General features: G+C 51.5%; 11 protein-coding genes across 11 annotated transcripts; 6 read left to right on the forward strand and 5 right to left on the reverse strand.

Annotated features, from left to right (window-relative positions):
• Nucleotides 1–1,359: 1,359 nt before the first annotated feature.
• LAESUDRAFT_738485 (uncharacterized protein) lies at nucleotides 1,360–2,590 on the forward strand (the record flags this gene model as incomplete). The annotated part of the gene is made up of 3 exons (XM_040910901.1): nucleotides 1,360–2,051; nucleotides 2,106–2,205; nucleotides 2,255–2,590. The coding sequence occupies 3 exons, from the start codon at nucleotides 1,360–1,362 to the stop codon at nucleotides 2,588–2,590; spliced, it is 1,128 nt and encodes a 375-aa protein (XP_040760506.1).
• Nucleotides 2,591–5,090: 2,500 nt separating this feature from the next.
• On the forward strand, nucleotides 5,091–5,804 carry LAESUDRAFT_660943 (3-hydroxyanthranilic acid dioxygenase; the record flags this gene model as incomplete). Its single annotated transcript, XM_040904901.1, has 4 exons — nucleotides 5,091–5,255; nucleotides 5,320–5,449; nucleotides 5,487–5,567; nucleotides 5,629–5,804. 4 exons carry the CDS (start codon nucleotides 5,091–5,093, stop codon nucleotides 5,802–5,804), a joined length of 552 nt encoding a protein of 183 aa, XP_040760507.1.
• A 407-nt stretch (nucleotides 5,805–6,211) lies between these two features.
• LAESUDRAFT_762419 (uncharacterized protein) lies at nucleotides 6,212–6,843 on the forward strand (the record flags this gene model as incomplete). The annotated part of the gene is made up of 3 exons (XM_040913108.1): nucleotides 6,212–6,640; nucleotides 6,707–6,767; nucleotides 6,818–6,843. 3 exons carry the CDS (start codon nucleotides 6,212–6,214, stop codon nucleotides 6,841–6,843), a joined length of 516 nt encoding a protein of 171 aa, XP_040760508.1.
• Nucleotides 6,844–7,563: 720 nt separating this feature from the next.
• On the reverse strand, nucleotides 7,564–9,032 carry LAESUDRAFT_738487 (FMN-linked oxidoreductase; the record flags this gene model as incomplete). Its single annotated transcript, XM_040910902.1, has 6 exons — nucleotides 7,564–7,698; nucleotides 7,765–7,899; nucleotides 7,968–8,107; nucleotides 8,182–8,442; nucleotides 8,499–8,673; nucleotides 8,760–9,032. The coding sequence occupies 6 exons, from the start codon at nucleotides 9,030–9,032 to the stop codon at nucleotides 7,564–7,566; spliced, it is 1,119 nt and encodes a 372-aa protein (XP_040760509.1).
• Nucleotides 9,033–9,637: 605 nt separating this feature from the next.
• LAESUDRAFT_762421 (P-loop containing nucleoside triphosphate hydrolase protein) lies at nucleotides 9,638–12,347 on the reverse strand (the record flags this gene model as incomplete). The annotated part of the gene is made up of 11 exons (XM_040913109.1): nucleotides 9,638–9,876; nucleotides 9,931–10,015; nucleotides 10,076–10,252; nucleotides 10,312–10,455; nucleotides 10,523–10,665; nucleotides 10,729–11,048; nucleotides 11,109–11,728; nucleotides 11,784–11,882; nucleotides 11,931–11,971; nucleotides 12,028–12,157; nucleotides 12,222–12,347. The coding sequence occupies 11 exons, from the start codon at nucleotides 12,345–12,347 to the stop codon at nucleotides 9,638–9,640; spliced, it is 2,124 nt and encodes a 707-aa protein (XP_040760510.1).
• A 197-nt stretch (nucleotides 12,348–12,544) lies between these two features.
• On the forward strand, nucleotides 12,545–13,154 carry LAESUDRAFT_729731 (uncharacterized protein). The gene is made up of 2 exons (XM_040909696.1): nucleotides 12,545–12,995; nucleotides 13,067–13,154. The coding sequence occupies exons 1-2, from the start codon at nucleotides 12,791–12,793 to the stop codon at nucleotides 13,117–13,119; spliced, it is 258 nt and encodes an 85-aa protein (XP_040760511.1). The 5' UTR covers nucleotides 12,545–12,790; the 3' UTR covers nucleotides 13,120–13,154.
• A 17-nt stretch (nucleotides 13,155–13,171) lies between these two features.
• On the forward strand, nucleotides 13,172–14,565 carry LAESUDRAFT_762422 (FMN-linked oxidoreductase; the record flags this gene model as incomplete). The annotated part of the gene is made up of 6 exons (XM_040913110.1): nucleotides 13,172–13,444; nucleotides 13,501–13,675; nucleotides 13,729–13,989; nucleotides 14,046–14,194; nucleotides 14,243–14,377; nucleotides 14,434–14,565. The coding sequence occupies 6 exons, from the start codon at nucleotides 13,172–13,174 to the stop codon at nucleotides 14,563–14,565; spliced, it is 1,125 nt and encodes a 374-aa protein (XP_040760512.1).
• A 1,538-nt stretch (nucleotides 14,566–16,103) lies between these two features.
• Nucleotides 16,104–17,498, forward strand: LAESUDRAFT_762423 (NADH:flavin oxidoreductase/NADH oxidase; the record flags this gene model as incomplete). Its single annotated transcript, XM_040913111.1, has 6 exons — nucleotides 16,104–16,376; nucleotides 16,437–16,611; nucleotides 16,665–16,925; nucleotides 16,979–17,118; nucleotides 17,176–17,310; nucleotides 17,367–17,498. 6 exons carry the CDS (start codon nucleotides 16,104–16,106, stop codon nucleotides 17,496–17,498), a joined length of 1,116 nt encoding a protein of 371 aa, XP_040760513.1.
• A 1,092-nt stretch (nucleotides 17,499–18,590) lies between these two features.
• On the reverse strand, nucleotides 18,591–19,867 carry LAESUDRAFT_751894 (uncharacterized protein; the record flags this gene model as incomplete). Its single annotated transcript, XM_040911695.1, has 4 exons — nucleotides 18,591–19,194; nucleotides 19,252–19,377; nucleotides 19,429–19,494; nucleotides 19,548–19,867. 4 exons carry the CDS (start codon nucleotides 19,865–19,867, stop codon nucleotides 18,822–18,824), a joined length of 885 nt encoding a protein of 294 aa, XP_040760514.1. The 3' UTR covers nucleotides 18,591–18,821.
• An 826-nt stretch (nucleotides 19,868–20,693) lies between these two features.
• On the reverse strand, nucleotides 20,694–22,641 carry LAESUDRAFT_388250 (uncharacterized protein). Its single transcript, XM_040902281.1, has 4 exons — nucleotides 22,284–22,641; nucleotides 21,623–22,234; nucleotides 21,348–21,570; nucleotides 20,694–21,298 (listed from the first exon to the last, which is right to left on the reverse strand). The coding sequence occupies exons 1-4, from the start codon at nucleotides 22,432–22,434 to the stop codon at nucleotides 20,800–20,802; spliced, it is 1,485 nt and encodes a 494-aa protein (XP_040760515.1). The 5' UTR covers nucleotides 22,435–22,641; the 3' UTR covers nucleotides 20,694–20,799.
• LAESUDRAFT_388249 (uncharacterized protein) lies at nucleotides 22,642–23,488 on the reverse strand. The gene is made up of 3 exons (XM_040902280.1): nucleotides 23,312–23,488; nucleotides 23,064–23,256; nucleotides 22,642–23,006 (listed from the first exon to the last, which is right to left on the reverse strand). The coding sequence occupies exons 1-3, from the start codon at nucleotides 23,423–23,425 to the stop codon at nucleotides 22,849–22,851; spliced, it is 465 nt and encodes a 154-aa protein (XP_040760516.1). The 5' UTR covers nucleotides 23,426–23,488; the 3' UTR covers nucleotides 22,642–22,848.
• Between the last annotated feature and the right edge of the window lie 192 nt (nucleotides 23,489–23,680).

Raw genomic sequence — 23,680 nt, forward strand, 5'->3', positions numbered from 1 at the left:
CTTCACAGGTAACCCGTGTAACCTATTCTCTATACCAGCATATGTAATGTAATATGCTATGTGCGTCAGCACCATCCGTGTAATATACAGATGTGTGCTTGGATACCTGGCTAAGTGAAGTATAGCCTGGTCCAGCGCTTAGTGCTGTGCTTGAGTTATTTATATGAGAATGGTTAGGGTCACAAGGACTGTATTTGTGACAAAGACCTTCATGTTTCAGGTTTCTATTTCACCTGTACTAACATTAGCTCGCCAATTACTTGGCTCGCAGCAGTTAGTATTTGTCTCGATTTACTCTATGAATAGCTGTAGGAGACCCCTTGTACTAGTACCCCAGACTATAGGTCTGCGACTATATAAAGGGGCGGAGCAGCAGCTGAAACAAAACCTCTTCCACCTGTGACTCTGAACGTTCTCAGTTCTAGAACCCTCGTGCAATCGTACTCGCTCTCAAGAGGTAGTAAGCTCATACGCTTGCTAGAGTCAGAACAGCAAAACCTAGTAACCTGCGGGTGAATGTGCAGTAGCTGTAGTGGCCAAGGCCTAGCAAGGGTAGAGTGAGGACCTCACTGCTACATCGTCTACTAGGCTTGACCACACTATAAACCCTGCTAATAGTCTGCCTGACTATTGGAGACGTTAGGTATATTTGGTATCTAAGTCTCTGTCCACGTTGTGGACTAGTACATGTGAGAAAGCACATGTGGTTCTGAACGTTCTAGCAGGGAACACTTCATAACACATGGCAAAGCGCTGAGGCAATAATCAAGCTTGGCCAATCCTTGTTAGTATCCGTTGCATATGACAATTTCGACATCAACCAGAATACAATGATGCCAGTAGTTGAACGATCCTCGGAGTCTCTACTGCATTTGACTTCAGGTGACTTTCTGCACCTTGACCATGGCGTCACTAAGGATGATCTTCGCTGCTCCAAAGAGCTTTGGGAGAAGTCTCCTTTGAACCCTACATGTCCACAGAACGTACCCCTACCTCGATATGGATTCGATGACATCCTGGCATTACATCCAGAAGTGGAGCACCCAGTGGGTCTGACAAGGCGAGGATGATTCAATTCCTGGCGGTTCCTGCACGATCTCGTCCATCATGGTCCGAAATATTTTTCCAAATTCATACCGAAGATTGGAGAACCAGGAACAGTCGAGGCCATACCTGTGACCAAGTTGCAGCACCATCCTGCATGAGCGATGGACCTCAATCAGTCACGCGTTGATGGTAATATTGATGCGATCGCAAACCTTCTGTCGCAAGCAGGTCTCGGTGATCCTTCAGAAGCATCAAGCAAGAATCATGGTGGATCAGAGGTCGTCGACATATCAGACTATGTTGTTCTGATACATGGTGGATCTCAGCACATGCGAAAGAGTTCAGTCCATTCTGAAGGTCCGCAGCATTGAGGAGACACCCTGGAAATGTTACCAGTTTGTCGTCTTCGTACCTGGGTTGTTTCATCTCAAAATGGCGTGCGCTGATGCAATCTACAAAGCTCTCATCCACCCACCTCTTTCACGTCTCGATGAAAACTCCATGATGCACTTTGTAGGCATCATGCATCCTAAAGAAACTGGGAAGATTAGATCAAATCCTAAATTTCATCAAATGCATGAAGTGATTGGACATACTGGTATAGCACTGCGACTTGATGCCTGGTGTGTTGAGGTAGCACGACGTCACAATATGTCATCGCTCGAAGATTATGCCAAGAGTGAACCTTCAATGGATGCCCTGTGTCGCATGGCTGACACATTGGCCCAAGAGTATGTGCATGGTGAAGGCATGGGTGTCTTTGATGCACGACGCAAGGCCCAATCAGCACGGGATCAACAGCATGAGAATGTTCTGCTTATGCACCAATACCTGCTATTGTACGAGGAGATCACCTATGCGATGAATGCCGGAGACATTGGAAGGGTGGAGGCCATACTTCCATCATGGATCACCATTTTCAAGGCTACTGGAAAGCATAAATACGCGAATCAGATGCAAAAGTTCTTGGCGGAGCTGCACTTCGTGTACCCATCTGATCTGAGGTGAGCAATGTTCAGATCAACTGCAAGGTCGATGATCTTCTCATGTTTCACAAGGCACGCAATCAGGATGAATATTCTCATCAACCCTACTGGAAAAGTGTTCGCTTTTCGTGGTGTTGACTGGGTCGTGGAGCTAAACAATCTTTTTACGAAGGTAAGCAATATAAATTTCTAGCAAATGAGCCTCACGTCTATTCCATTAGGACAAATACGGTGGCTCGGGACCAAACTACACAAAGGACCACGTCATAAGTGAGTCGCCAAACATTATGGTGTATCGCAGTTGTGCTAGTAATGCAGAATGCAACTATCACCTGAACGGTCTCACATCGGCACACGGAAAGAAGAATATAACGAAGACGTTCGACTCAATACTAACCTACATGTGGGAACACGGTCCGAACGAGCATAAGGCTGGTTGCAAGGCTTCTTACACATTGCGTGACATGATAGACAAGGGAATGGAGGCATTATTGAGTACATCAATCGAGGAAGAGACAGCGGTGGAGGGGATCAATGAAGAGAACACTATGGATTAAGAGCTAGTTGCCGAGGATCTCGCGGTGGATGGTTCTATGTAGCTTGGTCCAGACTGTACAGATCCGTAGAAGCTCCACACCAGTACCTCACTATGCCATGCGCGATCTATAAAGCAGGGATTAGTCGATAGAGTATGAACAAAATTGCATCGCGTACCATTAAGTGACTCGCACAGCAGCGGCGTGTAGCTTGTGCCCTGATTAGGTTGGTTATCTTGTCGAAGCCATAGGCTTGCAGGTGATGCTTGAGCATTGAGCCGATAGGCCAGAGAGGCGAACGTGTTCTGCATGGCACTCGCAGAGACGTTGGCTGTAATCTGGGAGGAAGCGACTGGAGCCCCTGCAGCCCCAGATGCTGAGGCTATATTGGCTTGATTGGCCACACATTCCTGCTTTGCTGGGCAGTCGTGGCTTTGCTCTGACACCATTCTATAATCAGCGAGACAATGCAAATTCAAGGTGATCACTCACTATTATGACCTAGCTGTCCGCACATGCCACATCTATATTGTTTCACAGCGCATCCTGTGTCTGAGGCTGCAAGCACCCAATTCGCCACTCAGATAGTGGCACCACTTTGCTGTTCAGCCAACAGGCAAACACTACAAGGGATCCCTCTACCAACTGGCATACAGTATAGCCAGGTACAGGATAGGCTGGATCTTCTCACAACTTATCCAGATGAAGACTGATCATCCCACCATTATTCTGAGTATGGACAGATCCTCTTACCTGAAGTCACAACCGTTGTGATGTGCCCTATTAGCCATCACCCATTGGCCCCTCAACAGTGGGCCCACTTACAGGCAATTATTCCATTGGATGAGATAAGATTACCTTGGCATAACCATGGCCTTTGTAGATAGTTGCCATAGTTGCTGCCAGAGCCCTTAGTGATTCTGGCATGATGTTCTCACATGTAGCTTGCTAGGACCCCAATAGGTACACCATAGTTAGAGTGATCAGGGTCCAGCCCTACATGTATATAAGCCTATGAGAATCTAAGGGAAGACCTTAGATTCATTATACTATTGTATGTGGCCAGCAGGCCAGCTTCCCCCTTTCACCTTTTGTGCAAGGCCATGCATTGGAGCTTTGCCTTGATTGCTGGTTGTATGCCACTGTGCGCCATCCTCAGCCTAGCCCTTGTGGCAGGCTTTTCTAGGTTAGCCTTAGGGCAACCTTTTATGTGGATCATTTATGCAGGTCACACAAGCAGACTTGCCCTTAATTGGGTTAAGTGCTTTGTGCTTTGTGACATATTTAGTATGATGCTCCTGGTGAGTGTGCTCATGTTCCTCTATATGTATGTACTCAGCTCAGTACAATCTTTGCCAGAGGGATTTACTATGCTGGCTGCGACAATTCTGTACAATGTGCTCTCTGCAGGTTTGGGAAGATGCTATCATCGAGCAAAGTCAGGAGTTATCGCTTATCTGTGCAAGTTGTGCTTCACTTTCCAATCTCTGTATCTATTCGAGAGGACAAGAGGTTTTCTGGACTCGTTCACTGATGTCTGCTCACCTCACATAGATTTGCTGGCAAATGTTACATTTGTAATCCCTCATCGATATTTTAGCTATAGTAAAACAACTCCTAGCTCTGAAATAAAATTTAAATATGTTGTATCTGATAGCCTCACATATTTCACAAATTCAAAATCTCCGATGGAGCATGCAATCCTGCCAAATGTATGCTGTAGCTTTAAGACTATGCGTGTTGTGCGAAGTTTGAATTTGCCCTGTAAGATTTTACATGATCCCATGTATGGTTTCAGATGTTAACTTTGCTACACAAACTGCGATCAATGTAAATAATAAACAAAAATTTGAATATCTAATCATCATTTGCCAAGCATATTACACGCTTGAAAATGGCACCATGTCTCCTGTGTGGTGAAGGTGTCGCACAATTTGACCAAGTCCAAATAGATCATTACACATGTCACTGCCATTATTTATGCAAACAGCGATAATGCAACACTACAATGTGGACTAATCTATTAAGTGCCTTCTGGATATCATTTAACATCCTGCTTTATAATCTGTGACACATTTCAAACCATATGAAAGGCAACCTGCATATTCTGTAATTCTACGGCTGGATAGATATGTGGTATTAGGATATTATTTCAACAAATCAAACCTGTATTTGAAATCTGTAACACTCGTTGGGACATCAATAAATTTATTTTACAAAGGTAAAACACTGATTGAGACATATCGAAAAAATGCACCCTTAGCGGAATTGCTGGCCGAAATTGATAACATCTAGCGCCGGCCGTTACAATTTCTCAGTCTCATCATGGCGCGAACCGATCTGCCGGGCTTTGCAAGGCCTGCGAACTGGAAACTGACTCTGGACACTCCTCGTCTTAGTCAAGCCATGGCGCGGTCTCACCACATCTTTCTCTCCCTTCTCCCTCGTCATCGCAGAGCCCCAGCCTCCTCGGTGTTGAAGCGAGGTCTGTGTGACGTTAAAACTCCATCATCTGTACAGAATGCCGCTCGCGCCCCCGCTCAACTTCCCCAAATGGCTCGCCGAGAACGGAGGTCTGCTCAAGCCGCCGGTCAATAACTACTGCGTGTACGCGGGAAAAGACTTCATTGTCATGGTAGTGGGGGGACCGAACGAGAGGAACGACTACCATGTGAATGAGACGGAGGTGCGCCTGTCATGCATCATTAAGTTGTCTGAGTGGCTAATTGTAAGCGCATTGGCCATGGTAGGAGTGGTTCTACCAGTACAAGGGCGGTATGCTCCTGCGCGTGGTGGATGGCGACGAATTTAGGGACATCAGAATTGAGGAAGGGGAGATGTTCCTCCTTCCAGGTCGGCCAACAACGATTTATGCGAGCTGTGCTCGCCTGTTGATCGCGTACCGCCTTCCTTCTAGCCAACACTCCGCACAACCCAGTGCGCTTTGCGAACACCATCGGCCTCGTGGTCGAGCGTGTGCGTCCCGGACCCTCCATTGGTGAGCTCATTCATCCCATGTTGTACATCACGCATATCGACTGACAGTACTGGCGTTCCAGACCGCCTGCGCTGGTATTGCAAGCAGCCGGTCCACAGCACTCCCACAATCATCCGCGAGGAGTCCCTCCACGTTACCGACCTCGGCACACAACTCAAGCCTATTATCCAGAACTGGATAAACAACGAGGCGGTGAGGAAGTGCCCCGGATGCGGGGCCGTTGCGGAGGCGAAGTGATCAATGAGAATCTGAATATTCAACTATTCAAACGCTACTATGTTTATGCAGTAAGCCTAAGAGGTGTATGTACTGTGGATATGCGCAGTTGTAGCCTATCCATTCAGAATTGGAATGACACTAATTGTCTATCGTACGTAGCATGTGGTTCAGCAGCATCCTTGCCCCTGTCATTTGATTCCGTGGGGTTTCAACCAGCCGACGTCATCGCGAAGCACGGACGACGTACACTAACACCAGCGCCCCGATATGGTCTTTGACCTGTCATATATGGAAGCCGACCGACAGGACTAATTCTTGGCTCCAATGCGCCCCACGATGATGTAATCCGCCCGAAATGCCCTATATAAGCTCCCTCTCTGTAACTCGCCCAACCACCCCACTTGCAACCTCACTTACATCTCATCATGGACAACTCGAACTGGTCCGACAACAACTCTTCCTCCACCGACCCTGCAGGCTGCGCCAACCAGGGAACGGGCGGCGGGTCGAACTCTCAGTCGTTCAATCAGGGACAGGGACAGGGCATGGGCGGCGCGTATGACAACATGCAGTCGAGCCAGCAGACGGACAATCAGGGACAGGGACAGGGCATGGGCGGCGCATATGACAGCATGCAGTCGAACCAGCAGACGGACATGGGAGGCGGACAGGGCGCGATGGGTTCAGGCGTCGCGGGGGGATACGAGAACAACTCGTCCCAGCAGAGCACGAACCAGGCACAGAGCGGACAGAACCAGGCACAGAGCGGACAGAGCCAGGCACAGAGCGGAGAAAAGCAGGACTGGCTCGACAAGGGCATCGCGTTCATTGGGAAGAAGGCGGGCATGAACGTCGTGAGTAGTCTCTGGATTTACTGCATTACAAGGACGTGGTGCTGACCTGCATAACGCGTCACATAGAGCAACACTCAGGCAGACACTGCTGGTGACTTCGCCAACAAGCAGTTCAACAAGCGTTCCGGTAAGTTGATTCAGAAGGCTGTGTGCTGACATGCGGCTGACGTCAATTAGGTCGCAACATCCCTGGAGTGCAGTAGGCAGCCGCGAACATCCAATCAACTGTAAATTAGATTGTAAGTTAGAGCTGAGATAGGCTAGTAACTTTATGGGAAGTTTGGCAAATTGGGAAGTTTGACAAATTGGAACGCGCAGGCCATCCTCGAGAGTCGGTGTGCCGCTTACATCAGTGTTTCGGCTTCAAGATGTCATTCCCAACCATCCCACAGTAGGCAACAGTTACTAATCGACTGGAACTCGTACAATCTGGCGTGACTTCCTGCTTGGCAGTCATATTCAAGCCTTGGTCATTTTCATCGGCGTTGGGAACAGTCCGTACAGATCGAAATAGACCTACCTTCTACGGAAAGCGATAGGTGTAACTGCTCACCTCACCGCAGGCATGAAAGCATTTGCGACCATTCATTTTTGACACTAAATTGTAATTAACTGCCTTTTTGGGACGTAAAGCTGCCTAATTAGGGCATGGTGTTGCATAGGTCACACTTTAGAACACGTTTTAAGAGCATTTGCAACAGGAATGAATGCCTTCATGCCTGCAGTGCCTGTAGACTGAACGAGGCATTCTGCAATGTGCGCAGGTGGCGAATCCACTCAGCAAATATACATATTTACTCAATGCAGGGAATACAGTACATATGCGTCTCGTTCTAGGGTACAAAGTCATTATGGCAAAACATAGGGTACTTAAGGGTACGTTACGTTGTGCGCGCTACATGGTCATAATGTTCCGTTCATTATCAATAGAGGCTTGGGTGGGGTTCGCCCTCGAAGGGGTAATCGATATATCCATGCGGATCTTCGATAGCATAGAATGTGTCGTGCCTTGGCGTAACGAGCGGGAGATTGGCCGCGAGACGCAAGGGCAGGTCAGGCTGCGTAGCCAGACAGGGTCAGACATACGCGACGCGTTGGACGTGAAGAGAGAGGAGGGCACGTACGTTGGGAATGAACAGTCTACCGAACGCAATCAGGTCGCCCTTTTTCTCTGCCGTCTCGAACGCGGTTTCGCGCGTGTAGCATCCACAACTGATGAACGTACGCGGGGACCAGATCTCCCTCAGAAAGTCATTCGACTGGACATGACGTATCAGCGTCAGCAAGTCGCTTCGTGCGCGCAGAGCTCAGGGTGAAGGGAGCGCACCTCATGCTCTAGTTTTATCCTGTCGATGTCGCCGCTCGCGCTCGGCTCGACTGCATGCACGTATGCGAGATTGGGGTACCTCAACGCGATGTGGGAAATGAGATACGAGAACGTCGGGATCGGATCCGGCATGTGCATATCTGCTCGTAATCGCACTCCGTTCAGCCACCAAGCTCCAAGCTCCAAGCAGGAAGCAAGAACGCTAGCCACGCACCCTGGGCATCGCCCCACGGACTCACGCGTATTCCGACCTTTTCCTCTCCGATCGCGTTAGTAATCGCCTCGACGCTCTCGAGCGAAAACCGGCAGCGATTCTCTATCGACCCGCCATACTCGTCCGTGCGCTTGTTGCACACGTCCTGCAGGAACTGGTCCTGGAGGTACCCGTTTGCGCAGTGCAGCTCGACGCCGTCAAAGCCCGCGCGGACGGCGTTGAGCGCCGCGTCGCGGTACGTGTGTACGTATTCTTTGATCTCTGATGGTCGGGGTAAGTGAAAGGTAGAGAATCGTATGGTGTAGGGAACTGCGCACCGGGGATGGTGAGTGCACGCGGCACTTTGGGGAAGCCGGTCAGTTGAACGGCAGATGATGAAATGTAGGGGAGCGCCGGGTCTTCTTCTTCGAGAACTTCTACCCGTGCGCCCCTTCCTAAAGCCCACAGCTGGCAGAATATCCGACAACCATTGTCGTGTACAATGTCTGTGATCTGCAGGGGCACGTACGGCGAATCAGTGAACGCCCCCAGACGACGCCACAGCCCGCAGCCATGACACAGACAGGAGCCCCACCCACCGTCTTCCAGCTCGCCACCTGCTTGTCATTGTAGATGCCAGGCACGTTGCCGTACCCGCCTGCCTTCGGGCTGATGAACGCGCCCTCTGAAATGATAAGACCGCCGGGCGTATGCGACCGCTGTCCGTAGTAGTCCTGGCTCATCTCGCCGAGAATGTGGTCTTTGTTTGCGCGGAAACGGGTCAGAGGGGCCATGACGACGCGGTGCGCCAGCATGCGTGTGCCGAGCTTGGCTGGCTGGAAGAGCTTCGGGACGACCGCGGCGGCGGACATAGCGTGTGTGTATGAGAGATTGTATGGTAGGGTGGGGACAGGGATGTCGTCGACGTCGTGCTAGGGCAATGGAATATATATCGCGCGCCACCTAGTGTCTCTGGACCCGCCGGGGTTGCATGACCAAGGCTGCCTAGGCGGAGGACTGAACCGAAGTTTGTACACAGGAGATACGCAGACTTCATCGGCCAACGAGATGAGGTGGAGCGGTTAGCTTGAGATGCTCTGGGCGCGTTCCGGACTAGTCAGCGGCTCAAGCCTTCCAGGCGGATATGACATCACGGGACCGTTGAGGGAGGGTCAATACCCCTAGATCCTAGATCTATCGCACATTGATCGAGGCTGCGTGACGATACAGAGGTGAGTTGCTTTGACAACGTCATAGGAGCAGAGAAACTCACGTACAATGAGAGGCTAAAAGGCTGCCAAGTTGTGAGTTGCAAGTCGACACTATCCGATGGGCCACATCTAGATGTACCACACGTGACTGGAGGAGTTGCTGAAACTCACCTATAACGGATCGCCACCGTCTCTTGAGGACAGTCGCCCACAACAATCGTACATATACATTCCAAGATACAGCAGCAATTAGTACAGTTACACAGTCAGAAATACTCAATGTCATCGCTCTCCAACCACCCGCCACCACCGGAATTGTCTTCATCTCTGCCAGCTTCCGCACGCCTCTTACCACCACTCGCACTGGCTCCGCCGCTCTCGTCTAGCACCATGCCTTGCGGGACTTCCCCGTCCTCCGTCAGCTGTTCCAGACCTCCGGAGCCCTCGTGAAACTCCAGTCTGGAAAACAACTTGTGGGTGGCAGGAGCGGTAGACAAGCTAACACCTGTGATTCAAAGTCAACGCAGCACTTTGAGATCTACAGGGATAGGATTCTCACCTGCGGTGTCTCGCACCTTCAGAATTGCCCCGAGTTCCAAAGCCACATTCCGTCTGCTCCAGCCCTCAGCTTGCCACTCCTCGTTCTATCGTCGTCGCCACGCCTTTAGCACGGCACGGACAGAACTAAAGGGAGTCACGCTCACCAGCTGCAACCATGCTTGGACATCTCGCACGCCATCCTCCGCTTCTCGTTCGTGCTGAAGCGCATCAAAAAATAAGGGCTTGTACGGCTTCTGGCTTCGTCGCGTCACAGGCGAAGGCAGCGAGTGCATTGTGCTGAGTGCGAGCAAATGGAAGCGGTGAGGGTTCGCTTGATGCCACTACGATGATCGTCAGGAAGCTGCGAAGCGTATAGTGAACGAATTGCCCCATTGCTTACCTCTCCGCCGCCGCTAGAGTCAATCCAACTCAGCCAGTCTGCTTCCATGTCGCATTCATCCAGATCATTACAGTATTGTGTGTAATTCTGGTGAATGTACAGGGACAGCAGAGATGCGTCGATAGGAGAATCGCCATAGAGCATCTGCATCAGACATAACAGACAAATTAACAACCTTGATCTGCAAGAAATAGCACGCGCCATCACAAACCTCAACATCCATACGGCTGGGCCGCCGCTCGTGCTGCTTCAGATGCGAAGGCAACGGTGGCGGGTCTCTCAGCCTAGCATCGAGCTCCTGATCACGTAGTTTGTCCTTCGCAGACGCAGACGGTGCTGGCGGGTCGCCCTTTCCTGCAGATGAACGCATTTCAATTAATCTTCAACCCTCTTGCACGCGACGGGGATGAGACGTACGCTTGTTCCACAACACCTTTCCCAGCAGGTGGAATAAAGCAAGGCTCTGTTCTCGGCGTGTCACCGCCTCCATCACCACGCGCGCGTTCGGGCCACCGCCGCGCTTTCTGCTGCCCTTCGTGACTGCTGACGCCGCCGACGTTCCTGCGACACACGCGAACTGCAGTGCCATCACGGCACTGCGGATGTCGCCGTTCGAGGAACTGACGATGAGGCCTAGCACCTCCTTGGAGGGTGGAAAGCCTCGCACGGAAGAAAAGTGTTTATCCAGGAGGCGTTGAAGGGCTGGGCGCAGCAGGGTCGGCGCAACCGGGTTGAATCTGAAATGAGCATTCATTACCATCAGACAATAGAAAACGAAAGCGATGAGCAATCTATACCGGACGTGGGTAGTGAAAGGCGAGTTGAGCAAATTGTGCGGAAGGACAAGCCGAATGTCGATCGTCTCCTTCGCTCGCCGCCACGGCCCCGCATCGTTGTCGACATCCTCGCCCCGAAGCCCTGCGTCACTCACGATTATCACCAGAGGCGCAACGTAATCCGGCGGCGCGTGAGAGATGAATGCCTCAAGTGCCGTGTGAAAAGCGTCCTGCGTGCCCGGATGCAAGATATTTGGGAGGTCCTCGAGCAGAATAACCTTCCGTTTGGATCGCGCGGAGAAATCCGTGTCATGGCTAGCGGGAAAGCCCTCAGCGGATGAGCTCGTTGAACGCTGACTTAGGCTGGACGGTGACTGCAAGGAGGGACCTTGGGCACCGGAATTTGAGAAGACGGTGCGGCAATTCGATGCACGGGCTAGAAAGGCTCGAAACTTCTCAGAAAGGCCTTCATATTCCATCTGACCCATTGCGTTGTCACCAGGACTGAGCCGAGCATCGCGAGCGAAGCGCTCGTCCGCGCTGTTGCGCCACTCTAGGATCTCGAAATTCAGCTCTCGTGCTAGAACATGGAGAGTAGTGGTCTTTGCTGTTCCCGCGGGCCCTGTGAGAGCCAGGATCCTCTAGTCAGGACGTGTTAGCGGTAATGATTGACAAACTGGTGGTATTTGTACCGACCCTGTACTTCTTCAGCTTGCCTGATGGGCCGCCGTCGAATGCTTCCAGCAGCCATTGACGGACATCTTGTACCTTCCGCTGATGTACAGCTAAATCTTCCTGTTAATTTTGTCAACCAATCAAAACAATGTGAGCGCAGGTGCTTACTTTTGTGGCGGGCTCATACCGGTCCACCCACAACCGGTCGTCTGCGCATATATGCTCATAAATTTCCTGGTACAATGAACTAGACACGGTAACATACCTGAATCAGGACCTCTAACTGAAGCAACCACAACCTCCGCTGCCTTCCCCTTCCCTTTGGGATTTTTCTCACTCTGTGGCGGTCGTTCGGGCTGACTGCCAGTCGATGCGAAGACGGGAGGTCTGGCCAACTGCGTAGCTCCAGTAGTTAGCTTACATTTCCTGTCACGATACGGCAGGCATGTCCGCACTTACAGACGACAATGGCTTTGTCCTTTGCTTCTTTGCAGGTGGAGGTGAATCAAGTCGGAGGTTGCTCAGAAGACGCGACGAGGATGGTGGCTTGCTTCTCTTCTGCGACCTGAGCACTCTTTGGGACATTTCATCGGCTTTCTCAGTATGAGTGGTATCGCTATATGTCAAAGGAGCTCAATACTTGGAGGAAACAAAGACTCGAGTGCCACAACCTGCCGCAACGCATAAGAACGCGTAGCGTCACAACCCGTCACAACCCGTCGTGACCGTTGTTAGTTAAATGGTGAACGTTGACTCTTTCTTTGCCATTTCAAAGCTTCACTACAACTATGACTGTTGGCCTTTAAGGACGAAACCTTATCTGACGTTGTAGCGCATGGAATTACGATGCTCCTTGCGATGTTCTCCTTGGCCTCGCCTCCAATTGAAACAGTTGAACATTGCGGCCGAAGAGTCGAGTGCGCATTTTCCCGCGGCATGCTGGACTACTGCCGCTTTGCAGTATTGGCAAAATCGCGGCACCAGCAGCAGCGCAGAGCTCAGCTGTAGTGGTTTCAATCACTGGCATGATGCAAGCGTCCTTCGGCGCTGCACTATTTTCGGCTCAGGACGCTCTACGAACTATTTCCTGGGTCCCTGGGTGGCGGTTCAGCGCTGAAGCGGCCGAGTCTTCGACAGCAACCTGCATGTCAGCATCATGTTGCATCGCGTCAGATTTCCGCGGCTTTGCGACGCATTGCCACGGTCAAATTGGGAGGCCGAACAGCTGCCAGGGTGAGTAATACTACTAGAACGCTGAATTACATTCGAAGTTACCATCGGGGAAACAATTGATTGCTCAGCAGCAGGCTTATCCGGAAACGACTCCCGAAGCTGCAGCATTGTCGACCACATATAAAGCCCGCAGTTGAGAGCGCGGCTCGCAAGCCATCTTCTCCCATCAACGCAACATGTCGTCGCCTGTGACCGTCCCCAAGCTCTTCCAGCCTATCAAGGTCGGAGGGCGCATGTACGCTCACCGCGTCGTGATGGCTCCACTGACGCGTTACCGTGCAAACAAAGCGCATGTGCACGGTGACCTTGCGGTAGAGTATTATGGCCAGCGGGCGACGGTTCCCGGCACTCTGATAATCACCGAGGCAACATTCATCGCTGCAAAGGCCGGTGGGTACAGGAACGTACCGGGGATCTGGAGTGACGAACAAGTAGTTGCGTGGAAGCGGGTAGGTGATCTGTGTCGGGAGATAGTTGCGATAGACAGCTCACTTACAGATCGCAGGTGACCGACGCGGTCCACGGGAACGGTTCTCGCATCTTCTGCCAACTATGGGCTTTGGGTCGGGCCGCTGATCCTCAAGTCCTTGAAGAAGAGGATCCATCCTTCCCTTTTGTCGCTCCTTCCGACATCCCGATGACGGGCAGCCCGAAGGCGCCTCGTCCTCTGACCATCTCAGGTACACGATTTCCTTGATTGTCACCATGCGTTCTCCCCTGATGTCAAATTCAGAGATAAAGGAGTATATCAAGCTATATACAACCGCCGCCAAGAATGCCATACGCGCTGGCTTCGACGGTGTCGAGCTTCACGGCGCAAACGGCTATCTCGTCGACCAGTTCCTGCAGGACGTGAGCAACAAGCGCACTGATGAGTACGGCGGATCGATCGAGAACCGCAGCCGCTTTGCTCTCGAGATCATTGACTCTGTCACGAATGTGATTGGCGAGGAGAGGATGGGCATCAGACTGAGCCCTTGGGGCGATTTCCAAGGTATGCTGTACATAGAGGCATCCTAACATGTGACAGATGACGACGCCCGTGAATAGATATGCGTATGCCGGACCTAAAGCCCACGTTCTCATACCTGGTGTCCCAGATCGCCGCACGGCACCCGAATTTTGCATACATCCACGTCGTCGAGGCGCGCACGAACGGAAACCGGGATCGTGTTCCAGAGCCAGGCGAGGCGAGTTTCGTTGCATCGGCTCCATCAGAACGTTGTCGCTGATGATATGTCATGCAGGACAACGACTTCCTGCGCAAGATCTGGGCACCGCGTACCTTCATCAGTGCGGGCGGACACAGTCGCGAGACTGCGTTTGAGACGGCTGAGAAGAACGGTGACCTCGTCGCGTTCGGACGATTCTTCATTTCCCATGTAGGGCGTCACATCACGATCTGCTTTTCCTCGTTCGTTGACCCCGTTATGCCCAGCCCGATTTGCCGCTGCGTCTCGCGCAGAACCTGCCGATTTCGAAGGGAGACCGCGACACGTACTACAGCAAAGAGGATCCGCATGGCTATATCGACTATCCGTTCACCGACGATACGCAAGCCAAACTATAGAAGATTCCAACGCATACGGAGACGTTCTTTGGCACAACCTTAAAAAGAAGATATTCGAGATGACTGTGACATCTTTTGCGATTTGCGGAAGTATTGTATGCAAAGCAAAGCAGCTTGTGCTTAGACACAATTCAACGAGGAATTGCCAGAAGCGAATTGTGAAGGCTAAGGATGCCACAGGCAACTTCTCGCGCGGCTGTCACAATCATACCTTTTCTCGGGCATATTCTTGTCGATATCCTTCCAGCGAGCATGGTCTCTCAGCCAGTGAGATCCCTAAGCACAGATTCAGAAGATATGACTTCGAGGAACACTTGACGGCCACGTGATCGCGACATCAACATTGATTACTTCAAGAATTGTCTTATATTGCATCTATCCTGTGCAGACGTTTGCCAACGCACTGATGCTGCGGCCCATCCTATCTGACGCGGCTGACGTGTCTGTCCTTATCCGAGTCAGTCGCAACGCGGGGTACGGTATTTCGTTAGTATCGGTCGGTGTCAGTCCTAGGTGAGGACTCCGATGCGGTCAAGGCTATCCGTAGTATGTGAACATTTTAACCTTTCCATAACAGCTCACCTGTATGTTCATTGTTCAGATCACGCGAATTTCGGGCGGCCTTAAGAGCGCGTATACATAGCAAAGTACATAAGCAATATATCCATCAATATAGGTCATAACTCCGCAAAGACGGCATATTCTGTCCGGTGCGTGACATTACGCAGCTGCTAGCTGTTTTCTGCGAATCAGACGCGACTGTAAACGCGCGCTTCACGGGCATTTGAATTATCACTCCATGATGCTGGTCTCAATCAATGTCAAGTACCAGCTCCGGTTGATAGTGCTCACTAACGGCACACACGGTCATGGCTCATGACCGGGACCCGTGATTGTTGGTCTACTTACAAGGACGTAACTTTATCCGCCGTTGTAACGCTTGGAATCACGATGCGCCTTCCGATGTTCTCCTTGGCCACGCCTCCATCCCGCAAACAGCATGGCAGTGTGAAGAGATAACGTCGTGGAACAATCCAAGAGTTCAACGTTGCGGCCGAACTGAGTGCGCATTTCCCTGCGACGTGACGAACTAGCGCCACTTTGCGTAATGGCAAATCCGCAGCAACAGCAGCAGCGAGGAGCTCAGCTGTAGTGACTGCAATAACCATGATGCAAGTGATGATGCAAGTGTCTTCCGGCCCTGCGCCATTTTCGGCTAAGGATGCTCTATAAAGCATCTCCCAGGTAATGGTCTAGCACTGAAGCGGCCCGCCTTCGAGAGCAACCTGCATTCAACATACGCGTCAGATCTCCGCTTTTTGACGTCTTGCCAGTCAAGTTGTGAGGCAGAACAGCTGCATCTCGGTGAGTAATACTATTAGAATCCTGAATTGGAGTCGATGTTGCCATCGGGAGAACGATTGATTGCTCAGCGCTCAGCGGTAGACTTATTCGGAAACGACCCCACATTATCGACCACATTTAAGGCCCGCAATTGAGAGCGCGTCACGCAAGTCAACTTTCCCCATCAACCCAACATGTCTTCGACGGCAGCTGTCCCCAAGCTCTTCCAGCCTATCAAGGTCGGCGGGCGCATGTACGCTCATCGCGTCGTGATGGCGCCCCTGACGCGTTACCGTGCGAACAAAGCGCATGTGCACGGCGACCTTGCAGTCGAGTATTATGGTCAGCGTTCGACGGTTCCCGGGACTCTGATAATCACCGAGGCGACATCCATCGCTGCAAAGGCCGGTGGGTACAGGAACGTACCGGGAATCTGGAGTGACGAACAAGTAGTTGCGTGGAAGCGAGTCCGTACTTTACTATGGCGGGAGATAGTTTCGATGCGCAGCTCATATTGTAGATTGCAGGTGACCGATGCGGTCCACGGGAACGGTTCTCGCATCTTCTGCCAGCTATGGGCTCCGGGTCGGGCCGCTGATCCTGAAGTCCTTGAAGAGGAGGATCCATCGTTCTCTTTTGTCGCTCCTTCCGACATCCCGATGACGGGCAGCCCGAAGGCGCCTCGTCCTCTGACCATCTCAGGTACACGATTTCCTTGATTGTCACCATGCGTTCTCCTCTGATGTCAAATTCAGAGATAAAGGAGTATATCAAGCTATATACAACCGCCGCCAAGAATGCCATACGCGCTGGCTTCGACGGTGTCGAGCTTCACGGCGCCAATGGCTATCTCGTCGACCAGTTCCTGCAGGACGTGAGCAACAAGCGTATTGATGAGTACGGCGGATCGATCGAGAACCGCAGCCGCTTTGCTCTCGAGATCATTGACTCTGTGACGAACGTGATCGGCGAGGAGAAGATGGGTATCAGACTCAGCCCGTGGGGTGAGGTCCAAGGTATGCTGTGGAAGCATCCTAACACTGTGGCAGATGACGACGTCCACGGATAGATATGCGTATGTCGGACCCAAAGCCCACGTTTTCGTACCTGGTGTCGCAGATCGCCGCACAGTACCCAAACTTTGCGTACATCCATGTCATTGAGCCGCGCGTGAACGGGAACGAGGACCGTGTTCCAGAGGCAGGCGAGGTAAGTTTCATTGCATTGGCCCCATCAGAACGTTGTCACTGATGATCTATCATGCAGAGTAACGACTTCCTGCGCACGATCTGGGCGCCACGTAGATTCATCAGCTCGGGCGGACACAATCGCGAGACTGCGTTTGAGACGGCTGAGAAGAACGGTGACCTCGTCGCGTTCGGACGATTCTTCATTTCCCACGTAGGGCGTCACATCACGATCTACTTTTCCTCGTTCGTTGACCTTGTTATGCCTAGCCTGATTTGCCGCTGCGTCTCGCGCAGAACCTGCCGATTTCGAAGGGAGACCGCGACACGTACTACACTAAAGAGGATCCGCATGGTTACATCGACTATCCGTTCGCTAACGACACGCGGATCAAACTGTAGAGGATGTCAACGCACACGGAAACGTTCTTAGCCTACTGTTAGAAAGAAGGTATCTGAGATGCAGCTGCAAGCTTCATTGTGCTAAAATCCATTTTAATGCAATATAGCACATAAAGCCACTCGTACTAACGATATCACAAATTTAACTTGCAGATGTGAGTGTGGCGTCTATCACAATTTATTGCATGCAAATAAGAGCAGCTTGTGCCTAGACATGATTCAACATGAGAATATGGGATTGCCAGAATCAAATTGTGGTAGTTAAGGATGCTACAGCCCACGATGCATCTCCGGATGAACAAACACGTATGCATGAGACTGCTCGATCAATTATCATGCCCAGTGACCCGCTGTTTCCCACCTTCCGAGCCAGTCGAAGCGACACTCATCGCTGTCAATACAGGTGTGGTTATCGTCGTCCCCGGCATATGGGGGGGGAGGCGATGAACAAGTGGGCGCGTGATGGAGGGCAAGTCTCATGAAACATATATTCTTGCAATGACATTCATGTATATTTCAGAGGCCATGTACGTGAAAGGGTCTCGCACCGTTTGTCAATTACGAGTTCTTCATCGAACCTTGTTCTCACAAGGCTTCCTGCACAAAATATGAGTCCTACGTCCCTTCATCGATGCAGGTGAACAGAACCGCGATAGCATATCCGGTACAGCTGAGAATTACGGATAATGTTCAGTTTAGGGGAGGACGTGCGATAACACGGTGGAAGGACCTGTTCAATATAGCATCGCCCGTCATGGTCGAACTTGTATGACGTACTATTCATCGTTGGCATTTCTTGATGTAAGCTCAAATGAGCTAGTAAAGGCGGATTTGCCCCCTCACTTTGTCGATCTGACATAACGAATGTCCCATGAGTATAACGCGGGCCATGGTGGCGCTGTGGCGTCCGTCGATCCGACAACAAAATAGTTGCTCCATCTCAGTATGGTTCGGTCAGCGAGACACGGCGTGATATGACAAGGCACGCGATGGATGCAACTTTAGCTAAATGACATGATGGAACACTGCTATCAACTTTGAAGGAGCGACAGGGAAAATCACAAAACTATGAGGTTGAAACAGGTAACGATCGTTCATAAGCAAGTTGGACGCAGACATGAGAGTCAGACATGGAACAGGGGAAGGAGTGACAAGCATCTAGTTGGAAGCATCGATCACGGAAGTGAGTGAAAAAACTGGAACAAAAGAGAGATGACGTTGAAGTATTCGGCGGCGGGTCCATGACTGGAATAAAATCCAGCAGTACAAACAACAGGGTAAACCAGAGCTGAAACGCTTGATGGGACACCCTCATCTGTCGATCTAAACATCTTGCTGCCCAGGCTTGAGGAGCAACTCATCCACTTGCTCCTCAACGACTTTCTTCTTCTTCTCGTCTAGCCGAGCGGAACGCCGAGCCGGTGTCGTGGGCGGAGTATTCAATCCAGCGACGTTGTCCGATGCCCGTTTCTTCGGCGAGGCCTTTGGAAGGGTCGAACGGCTCATGTGCGTTTTCGGGGTCCGAGGCGTCTTTGCCTTCTTCTTTACAGGAGATTTGCCCTTAGTCCGCCGCTTAGGAGTGCGGGGGATGGGTTTGAGGGACAACGGAGCAGATACAGTTACAGGGAGCCAGATGTCGCCATCTTCTTCCTCGAGGTAGGGATCTTTGTAAGGCACGAGCGTCCCATCATCAGGTCTGCATAGAGTTGTACCATCAGATCGATTATACCCTGAAATAAGAGACCCAGCGTACTCAAGAAGCGAGAATGCTTCTTCCCTGAGAGGAGTCGCCCATCTCTGGGACTGAGAAACGGGAGAATGATATCTGTATTTCTCATCTTCCATGAATTGGCTCCGCATTCCCTCGTAGATCCGGTCCCTGAATATTAAAGTGAGAAAGAATGGCAGAAGCCAACGGGGATCTGCACACCAGTAATTGGCATTCGTTTCATGAACGTTTGAGAGTGGCCAGTTGACAGGTTCGCTATAGCCGAGACTGCCATTTAATTAACGGTGCATTGAAAACAGATCACGGAATCGCGTACTGACCTATCAGACTCCGCATGACCTGACTCTATGCCCAATGAGGCGTCTAGAAAGGAGGAGCCTTCCTCTGCTGAAACATACAGTTCCTGATGAGAGCCACCGTCGCCAGTATTTCCTGTAGGAACATCGATTGCAGGAAAATATGCACTCTCAAAGAAGCCTTGTGGAACGAGGACATTTGACAACTCAAGGCCGCCGTGAAGGTGAGCGCTGATGTTTTCTTCTGGGTCCGGCATCAGCTTCTCCCCATTGTTTTCCGGCGCATTAGGCTGAAGAGAAGCCGACAGTGTCGATGCACCAGACAGCTCATTCGATGTCGACATGATTCCCAAAGGAGTAGAAGCAGAATAGCTAAGATGATCCCAACAGCGGAGAGCACGACGACAGCAAATGTCTAGGGCCCTCATTTATATAGGTCAGCGCGAGAATGAGCAAGCCGAAGTGGCATTGATGCCCTGATGGGATACCAGCCACATCGATGTGACGGGGTCAAACATGTTCCACGAGATGCCGGTGGCAGGGCCACAGACACGAAAACGTGTTCCCACCGCGGGAGGCTGTCGATAAGCTTTACCTCTAAGCAAAGTAAGAACGATAATCACGGAAAGTCTACCAACGAGTGGCCCTTACTTTACGGTCTCGCTGCACTGTCAAACTGAATTGAATGATTTGCGCGCTTGGTACCCGCAATTTCTGCACCGTTCGGCCATAATACAGACAGCCGTTGGCCACACCAAGTGCCACCGAAAAATTCAACGAGCCACCGCCACGCCAATGTGAAGAGTTGACTCAGCTTGTCATGGCCGCGGCCTAGGTGCTGCCTAGTCGACTCCCGCATTGTTGGACAAAGGAAAACGTACCTGACTTCTGTATTTCACATCCTCTCTTTAGACCTCCTCTTCCGCCTTTCAGCTGAGCTGTTGCCGTCTCTGCTTCAAGCTCTGGCGTGTTGCATTGGATGGCCATTTGAAGAAATTTTACAATAGGGAAGCCTCGGCGCCATTCATGATACTTTGATGATTTATTGTACGTTTTCAATGCCATCGATCAAGCATTCATTGCTATTGAGCACATTCTTCATAGATACTAGTACAAGAGCGGGAAGATATTGCGCAAACCATTTCCTACGGACGTATATAGAAGAAACGATCCGTACGCTATTCTGGAACTCGCGGTCTGTCAGCAATCAATGACAAGAGGACAAATGGAATCAAAGATGGCGGGCGACTCACACGAGCTTGAGAAAACAGCGCTCCTATCCGATCAACAAATCATCATAGCCAGGCATACCGCACCGTTGCCCTCGGTCTCTCCATCCCCTATTAGGATCCTCGAGTCTCGCCAGCACTTCCGCCCACGCACAGCACATGCCGGCAACGCCTTCATACAGACTGTACGGCTCATCCGGCACATGCATCTCGCCCTCCCGCTCGAGCACCCGGTAGTTTATTGCAAGCTGGGCAAGGTGTACGGCGCGGGACAGCCAGTACGTGTCTTCTGAAGAAGAGGGAACTTGCCCATGGTCGAGCGCATCCGACACGGCAAGCAGGGCGTATACGCTGCCTGCGACGCCGTGGCAGAGCCCGAGGCCCTTGCGAAGGAATCCGCGTGTGTAGACGAGCTCGCCGCCCCTGCGGAGTGCAGCGACCATACCCTCCTGAAGTGGCGAGGGCAGCTCCATACTTCCCGAATGAGGGCAGCGTGTTAGTAGCGTTGACAGTAGGATCAGTACGCCTGGAGCTCCGTGGCACCATCTACGATACTCATGAGTGACGCACAGCGACAGAGTACAAGGCCACATACTGTATCAACGCATCCTCATTCCCCTCTTCGACACTCACTCGTTTAGCACGCCTACTTGTAGCGCTCCCTCCGGATGCATAGTACAGGTGGCGTTCCGCTGTGGATGGCCAATTACCAAGGGGCTGCTGGATAGCAAGCAGCCAATCGATTGTTCCAATTATGACTGACCAGTGCGGTGCAACGGCATTCGACGGTGATGAAATCAGCATCTGGAGGATGCCAGCTGATGGAAGCAATCAGTGGGTCTTGTCCTCTTGCTGAATTACACCACCCACCCGTTCCATGCACTCCGCCGACATAACGCTTTCCATGCCAGCTCCACATAAGAGGTGGCCCTCGTCCGCGTTCGTCGACATCCAGCTGTTCTTTATACTCCTCTGCTCCAACTTTGCCACGCTTCACTATATCGTTGACTAGCGCCTGGATATTCTGATCTGCGCACAAGTGTTCAACCGTCTGTCTGATTGGGCTCCCCTCTCTTTCGTTCCGTAACTCAGAACCAACAAATGAGTTGAGAGCTGACCGGAGCAGCAAGAGCGCGTAGAGGAGCCCCGCCCGTCCATACAGCACCTCGCATCCATCGTCATCTAGTCTTTCATCGAGCGCCGCCTCAACCGCATCCATCAGCACTCTTGCACAGTCTTCCAAAATCACAGCATTAATTCGATTCTCTTGCTTGCCGCGATCACCGGTGCTTGACTCTGACAGTAATCGAATTTCTCTGGCCAGGATAAGAGTGGCTGGACCAGTGGCAGTCTCCAGGAAGGATGAACGGGAGCCAGAGTGCGGAACAGAGACATGGCCAACTGCAAGGAGTGACGCAGGCGTCGACGGAACCTCCAATCTTGGGATGAGAGAGGACACCTTCCATTTCATCAGAGTGGTGCCTGCATCGACGGTCAGGAACACCACATCGTAGCAGTGTACTGCACTCACCCGCTAACCCGGTATACACGCTGGGCTCAGACGATGGATGCCTCAACACCCTCTGTATAGATTGGGCCAATGCATCCTCGATTTCACCAGTGATAGCGTTTAAATTCGCAGGAGGTTGGTTTGAGTGAACGATGTAGCGTGAATGGTGCATATCGGCAGCCTTGCAGTCTGCCTCTGATGGGGCTGTCGGTTTGTGAGCTCCTAGCTATGGGCTGTGTTTATACAACTTGAGATGATGACCCGCGCGCTGACGTCAGGCGGAGAATCATTAATCAGCCCTTGACAACCTTCACCCGGTGCGTATTCAAATATCTAACGAGTCTGACCTAGTGCTCCTCAGTCCTGAGTCAGTGGACGTCGGGGAGCTTGAAAATATCTGACGAGAGAGCGGCGAACGCTTTTGGAGAGACATGATGATTGACCGTGCATGAGCTCGAACGCCTTTGGACCACGAGCATGCCAGCCGTGCTTGTGTAGTAGAACTTGAATGACTCTATTCGAGTACGAAGGGCGCAAACAATATACGCACACGTGACTCAGCGCCTGCCAGGACGGGCCCAAAAGACTATGGGCCATAGCATCCAACGCACTGAATGAACAACTGCGTGAATCCAGAACCGATGAGCAAGAAGGATTCGCAATGGCCCAGATTAAGTGTCTGATGACGAAGGAGGACCTCGTCCTCGGCCGAAGGTATCCGAAATGGCGAGTAGGGCGTAGACACTATATGCGATTGTCGTTACTCGTAGCAGCGACCAAGGTCATTGCGAATGAACTTACGTTCACTCATGAGCTCCCCGCCGGTCCGAACCGCAGTTGTGAAACGTTGACGTAGGTTTAGGTCGAAGGAATAAAAGGTGCGTGTCGGCAGTGCTGACAGAAAAGCACCAGTGTAGGTTTGGGTCGGAAGAATGAAAGGTGCGTGTCGGCGCTGCCAATAGGCAGGTCGAGACTCCGGAGCTCCATGGCACGTCTGGTAACAAATATGAGCACGTCGCATGGAATGAAGTACTGACAGAGCAATGCACCTCTAAAACTTCTTCCAACTTGTTGCTACTCTGTATCGTCCGGGCCATACGTTCTTGCGAAGTGACACCGGGCGCATGTATGAGATTGAGCGTGATTGAGCGACCCAGAGACATGTACGAGCCTAAGGCATACAAGACTATCAAACATCCGAGGATGCCCGTCAATTCACAATTCAACTCGAGAGGATCGCAAGACCGCGCGGCGGTTTCATCGCGGTCACATGATCGACGCGTCGCGCGTCGATCGCGTCTCCGTTTCGGACTCCGCCTTATAAGGACCCGCCCACCGTTCACCCACCTCAATTCCTGCCTTGTCTTATCTTCTATCGCAGTCTTCATACCATCGGATGTCTGAAATTCTTTCATACC

The sequence above is a fragment of the Laetiporus sulphureus genome, assembly GCF_001632365.1.
Source record: "Laetiporus sulphureus 93-53 unplaced genomic scaffold LAESUscaffold_45, whole genome shotgun sequence".
Lineage (NCBI taxonomy): Eukaryota > Fungi > Basidiomycota > Agaricomycetes > Polyporales > Laetiporaceae > Laetiporus > Laetiporus sulphureus.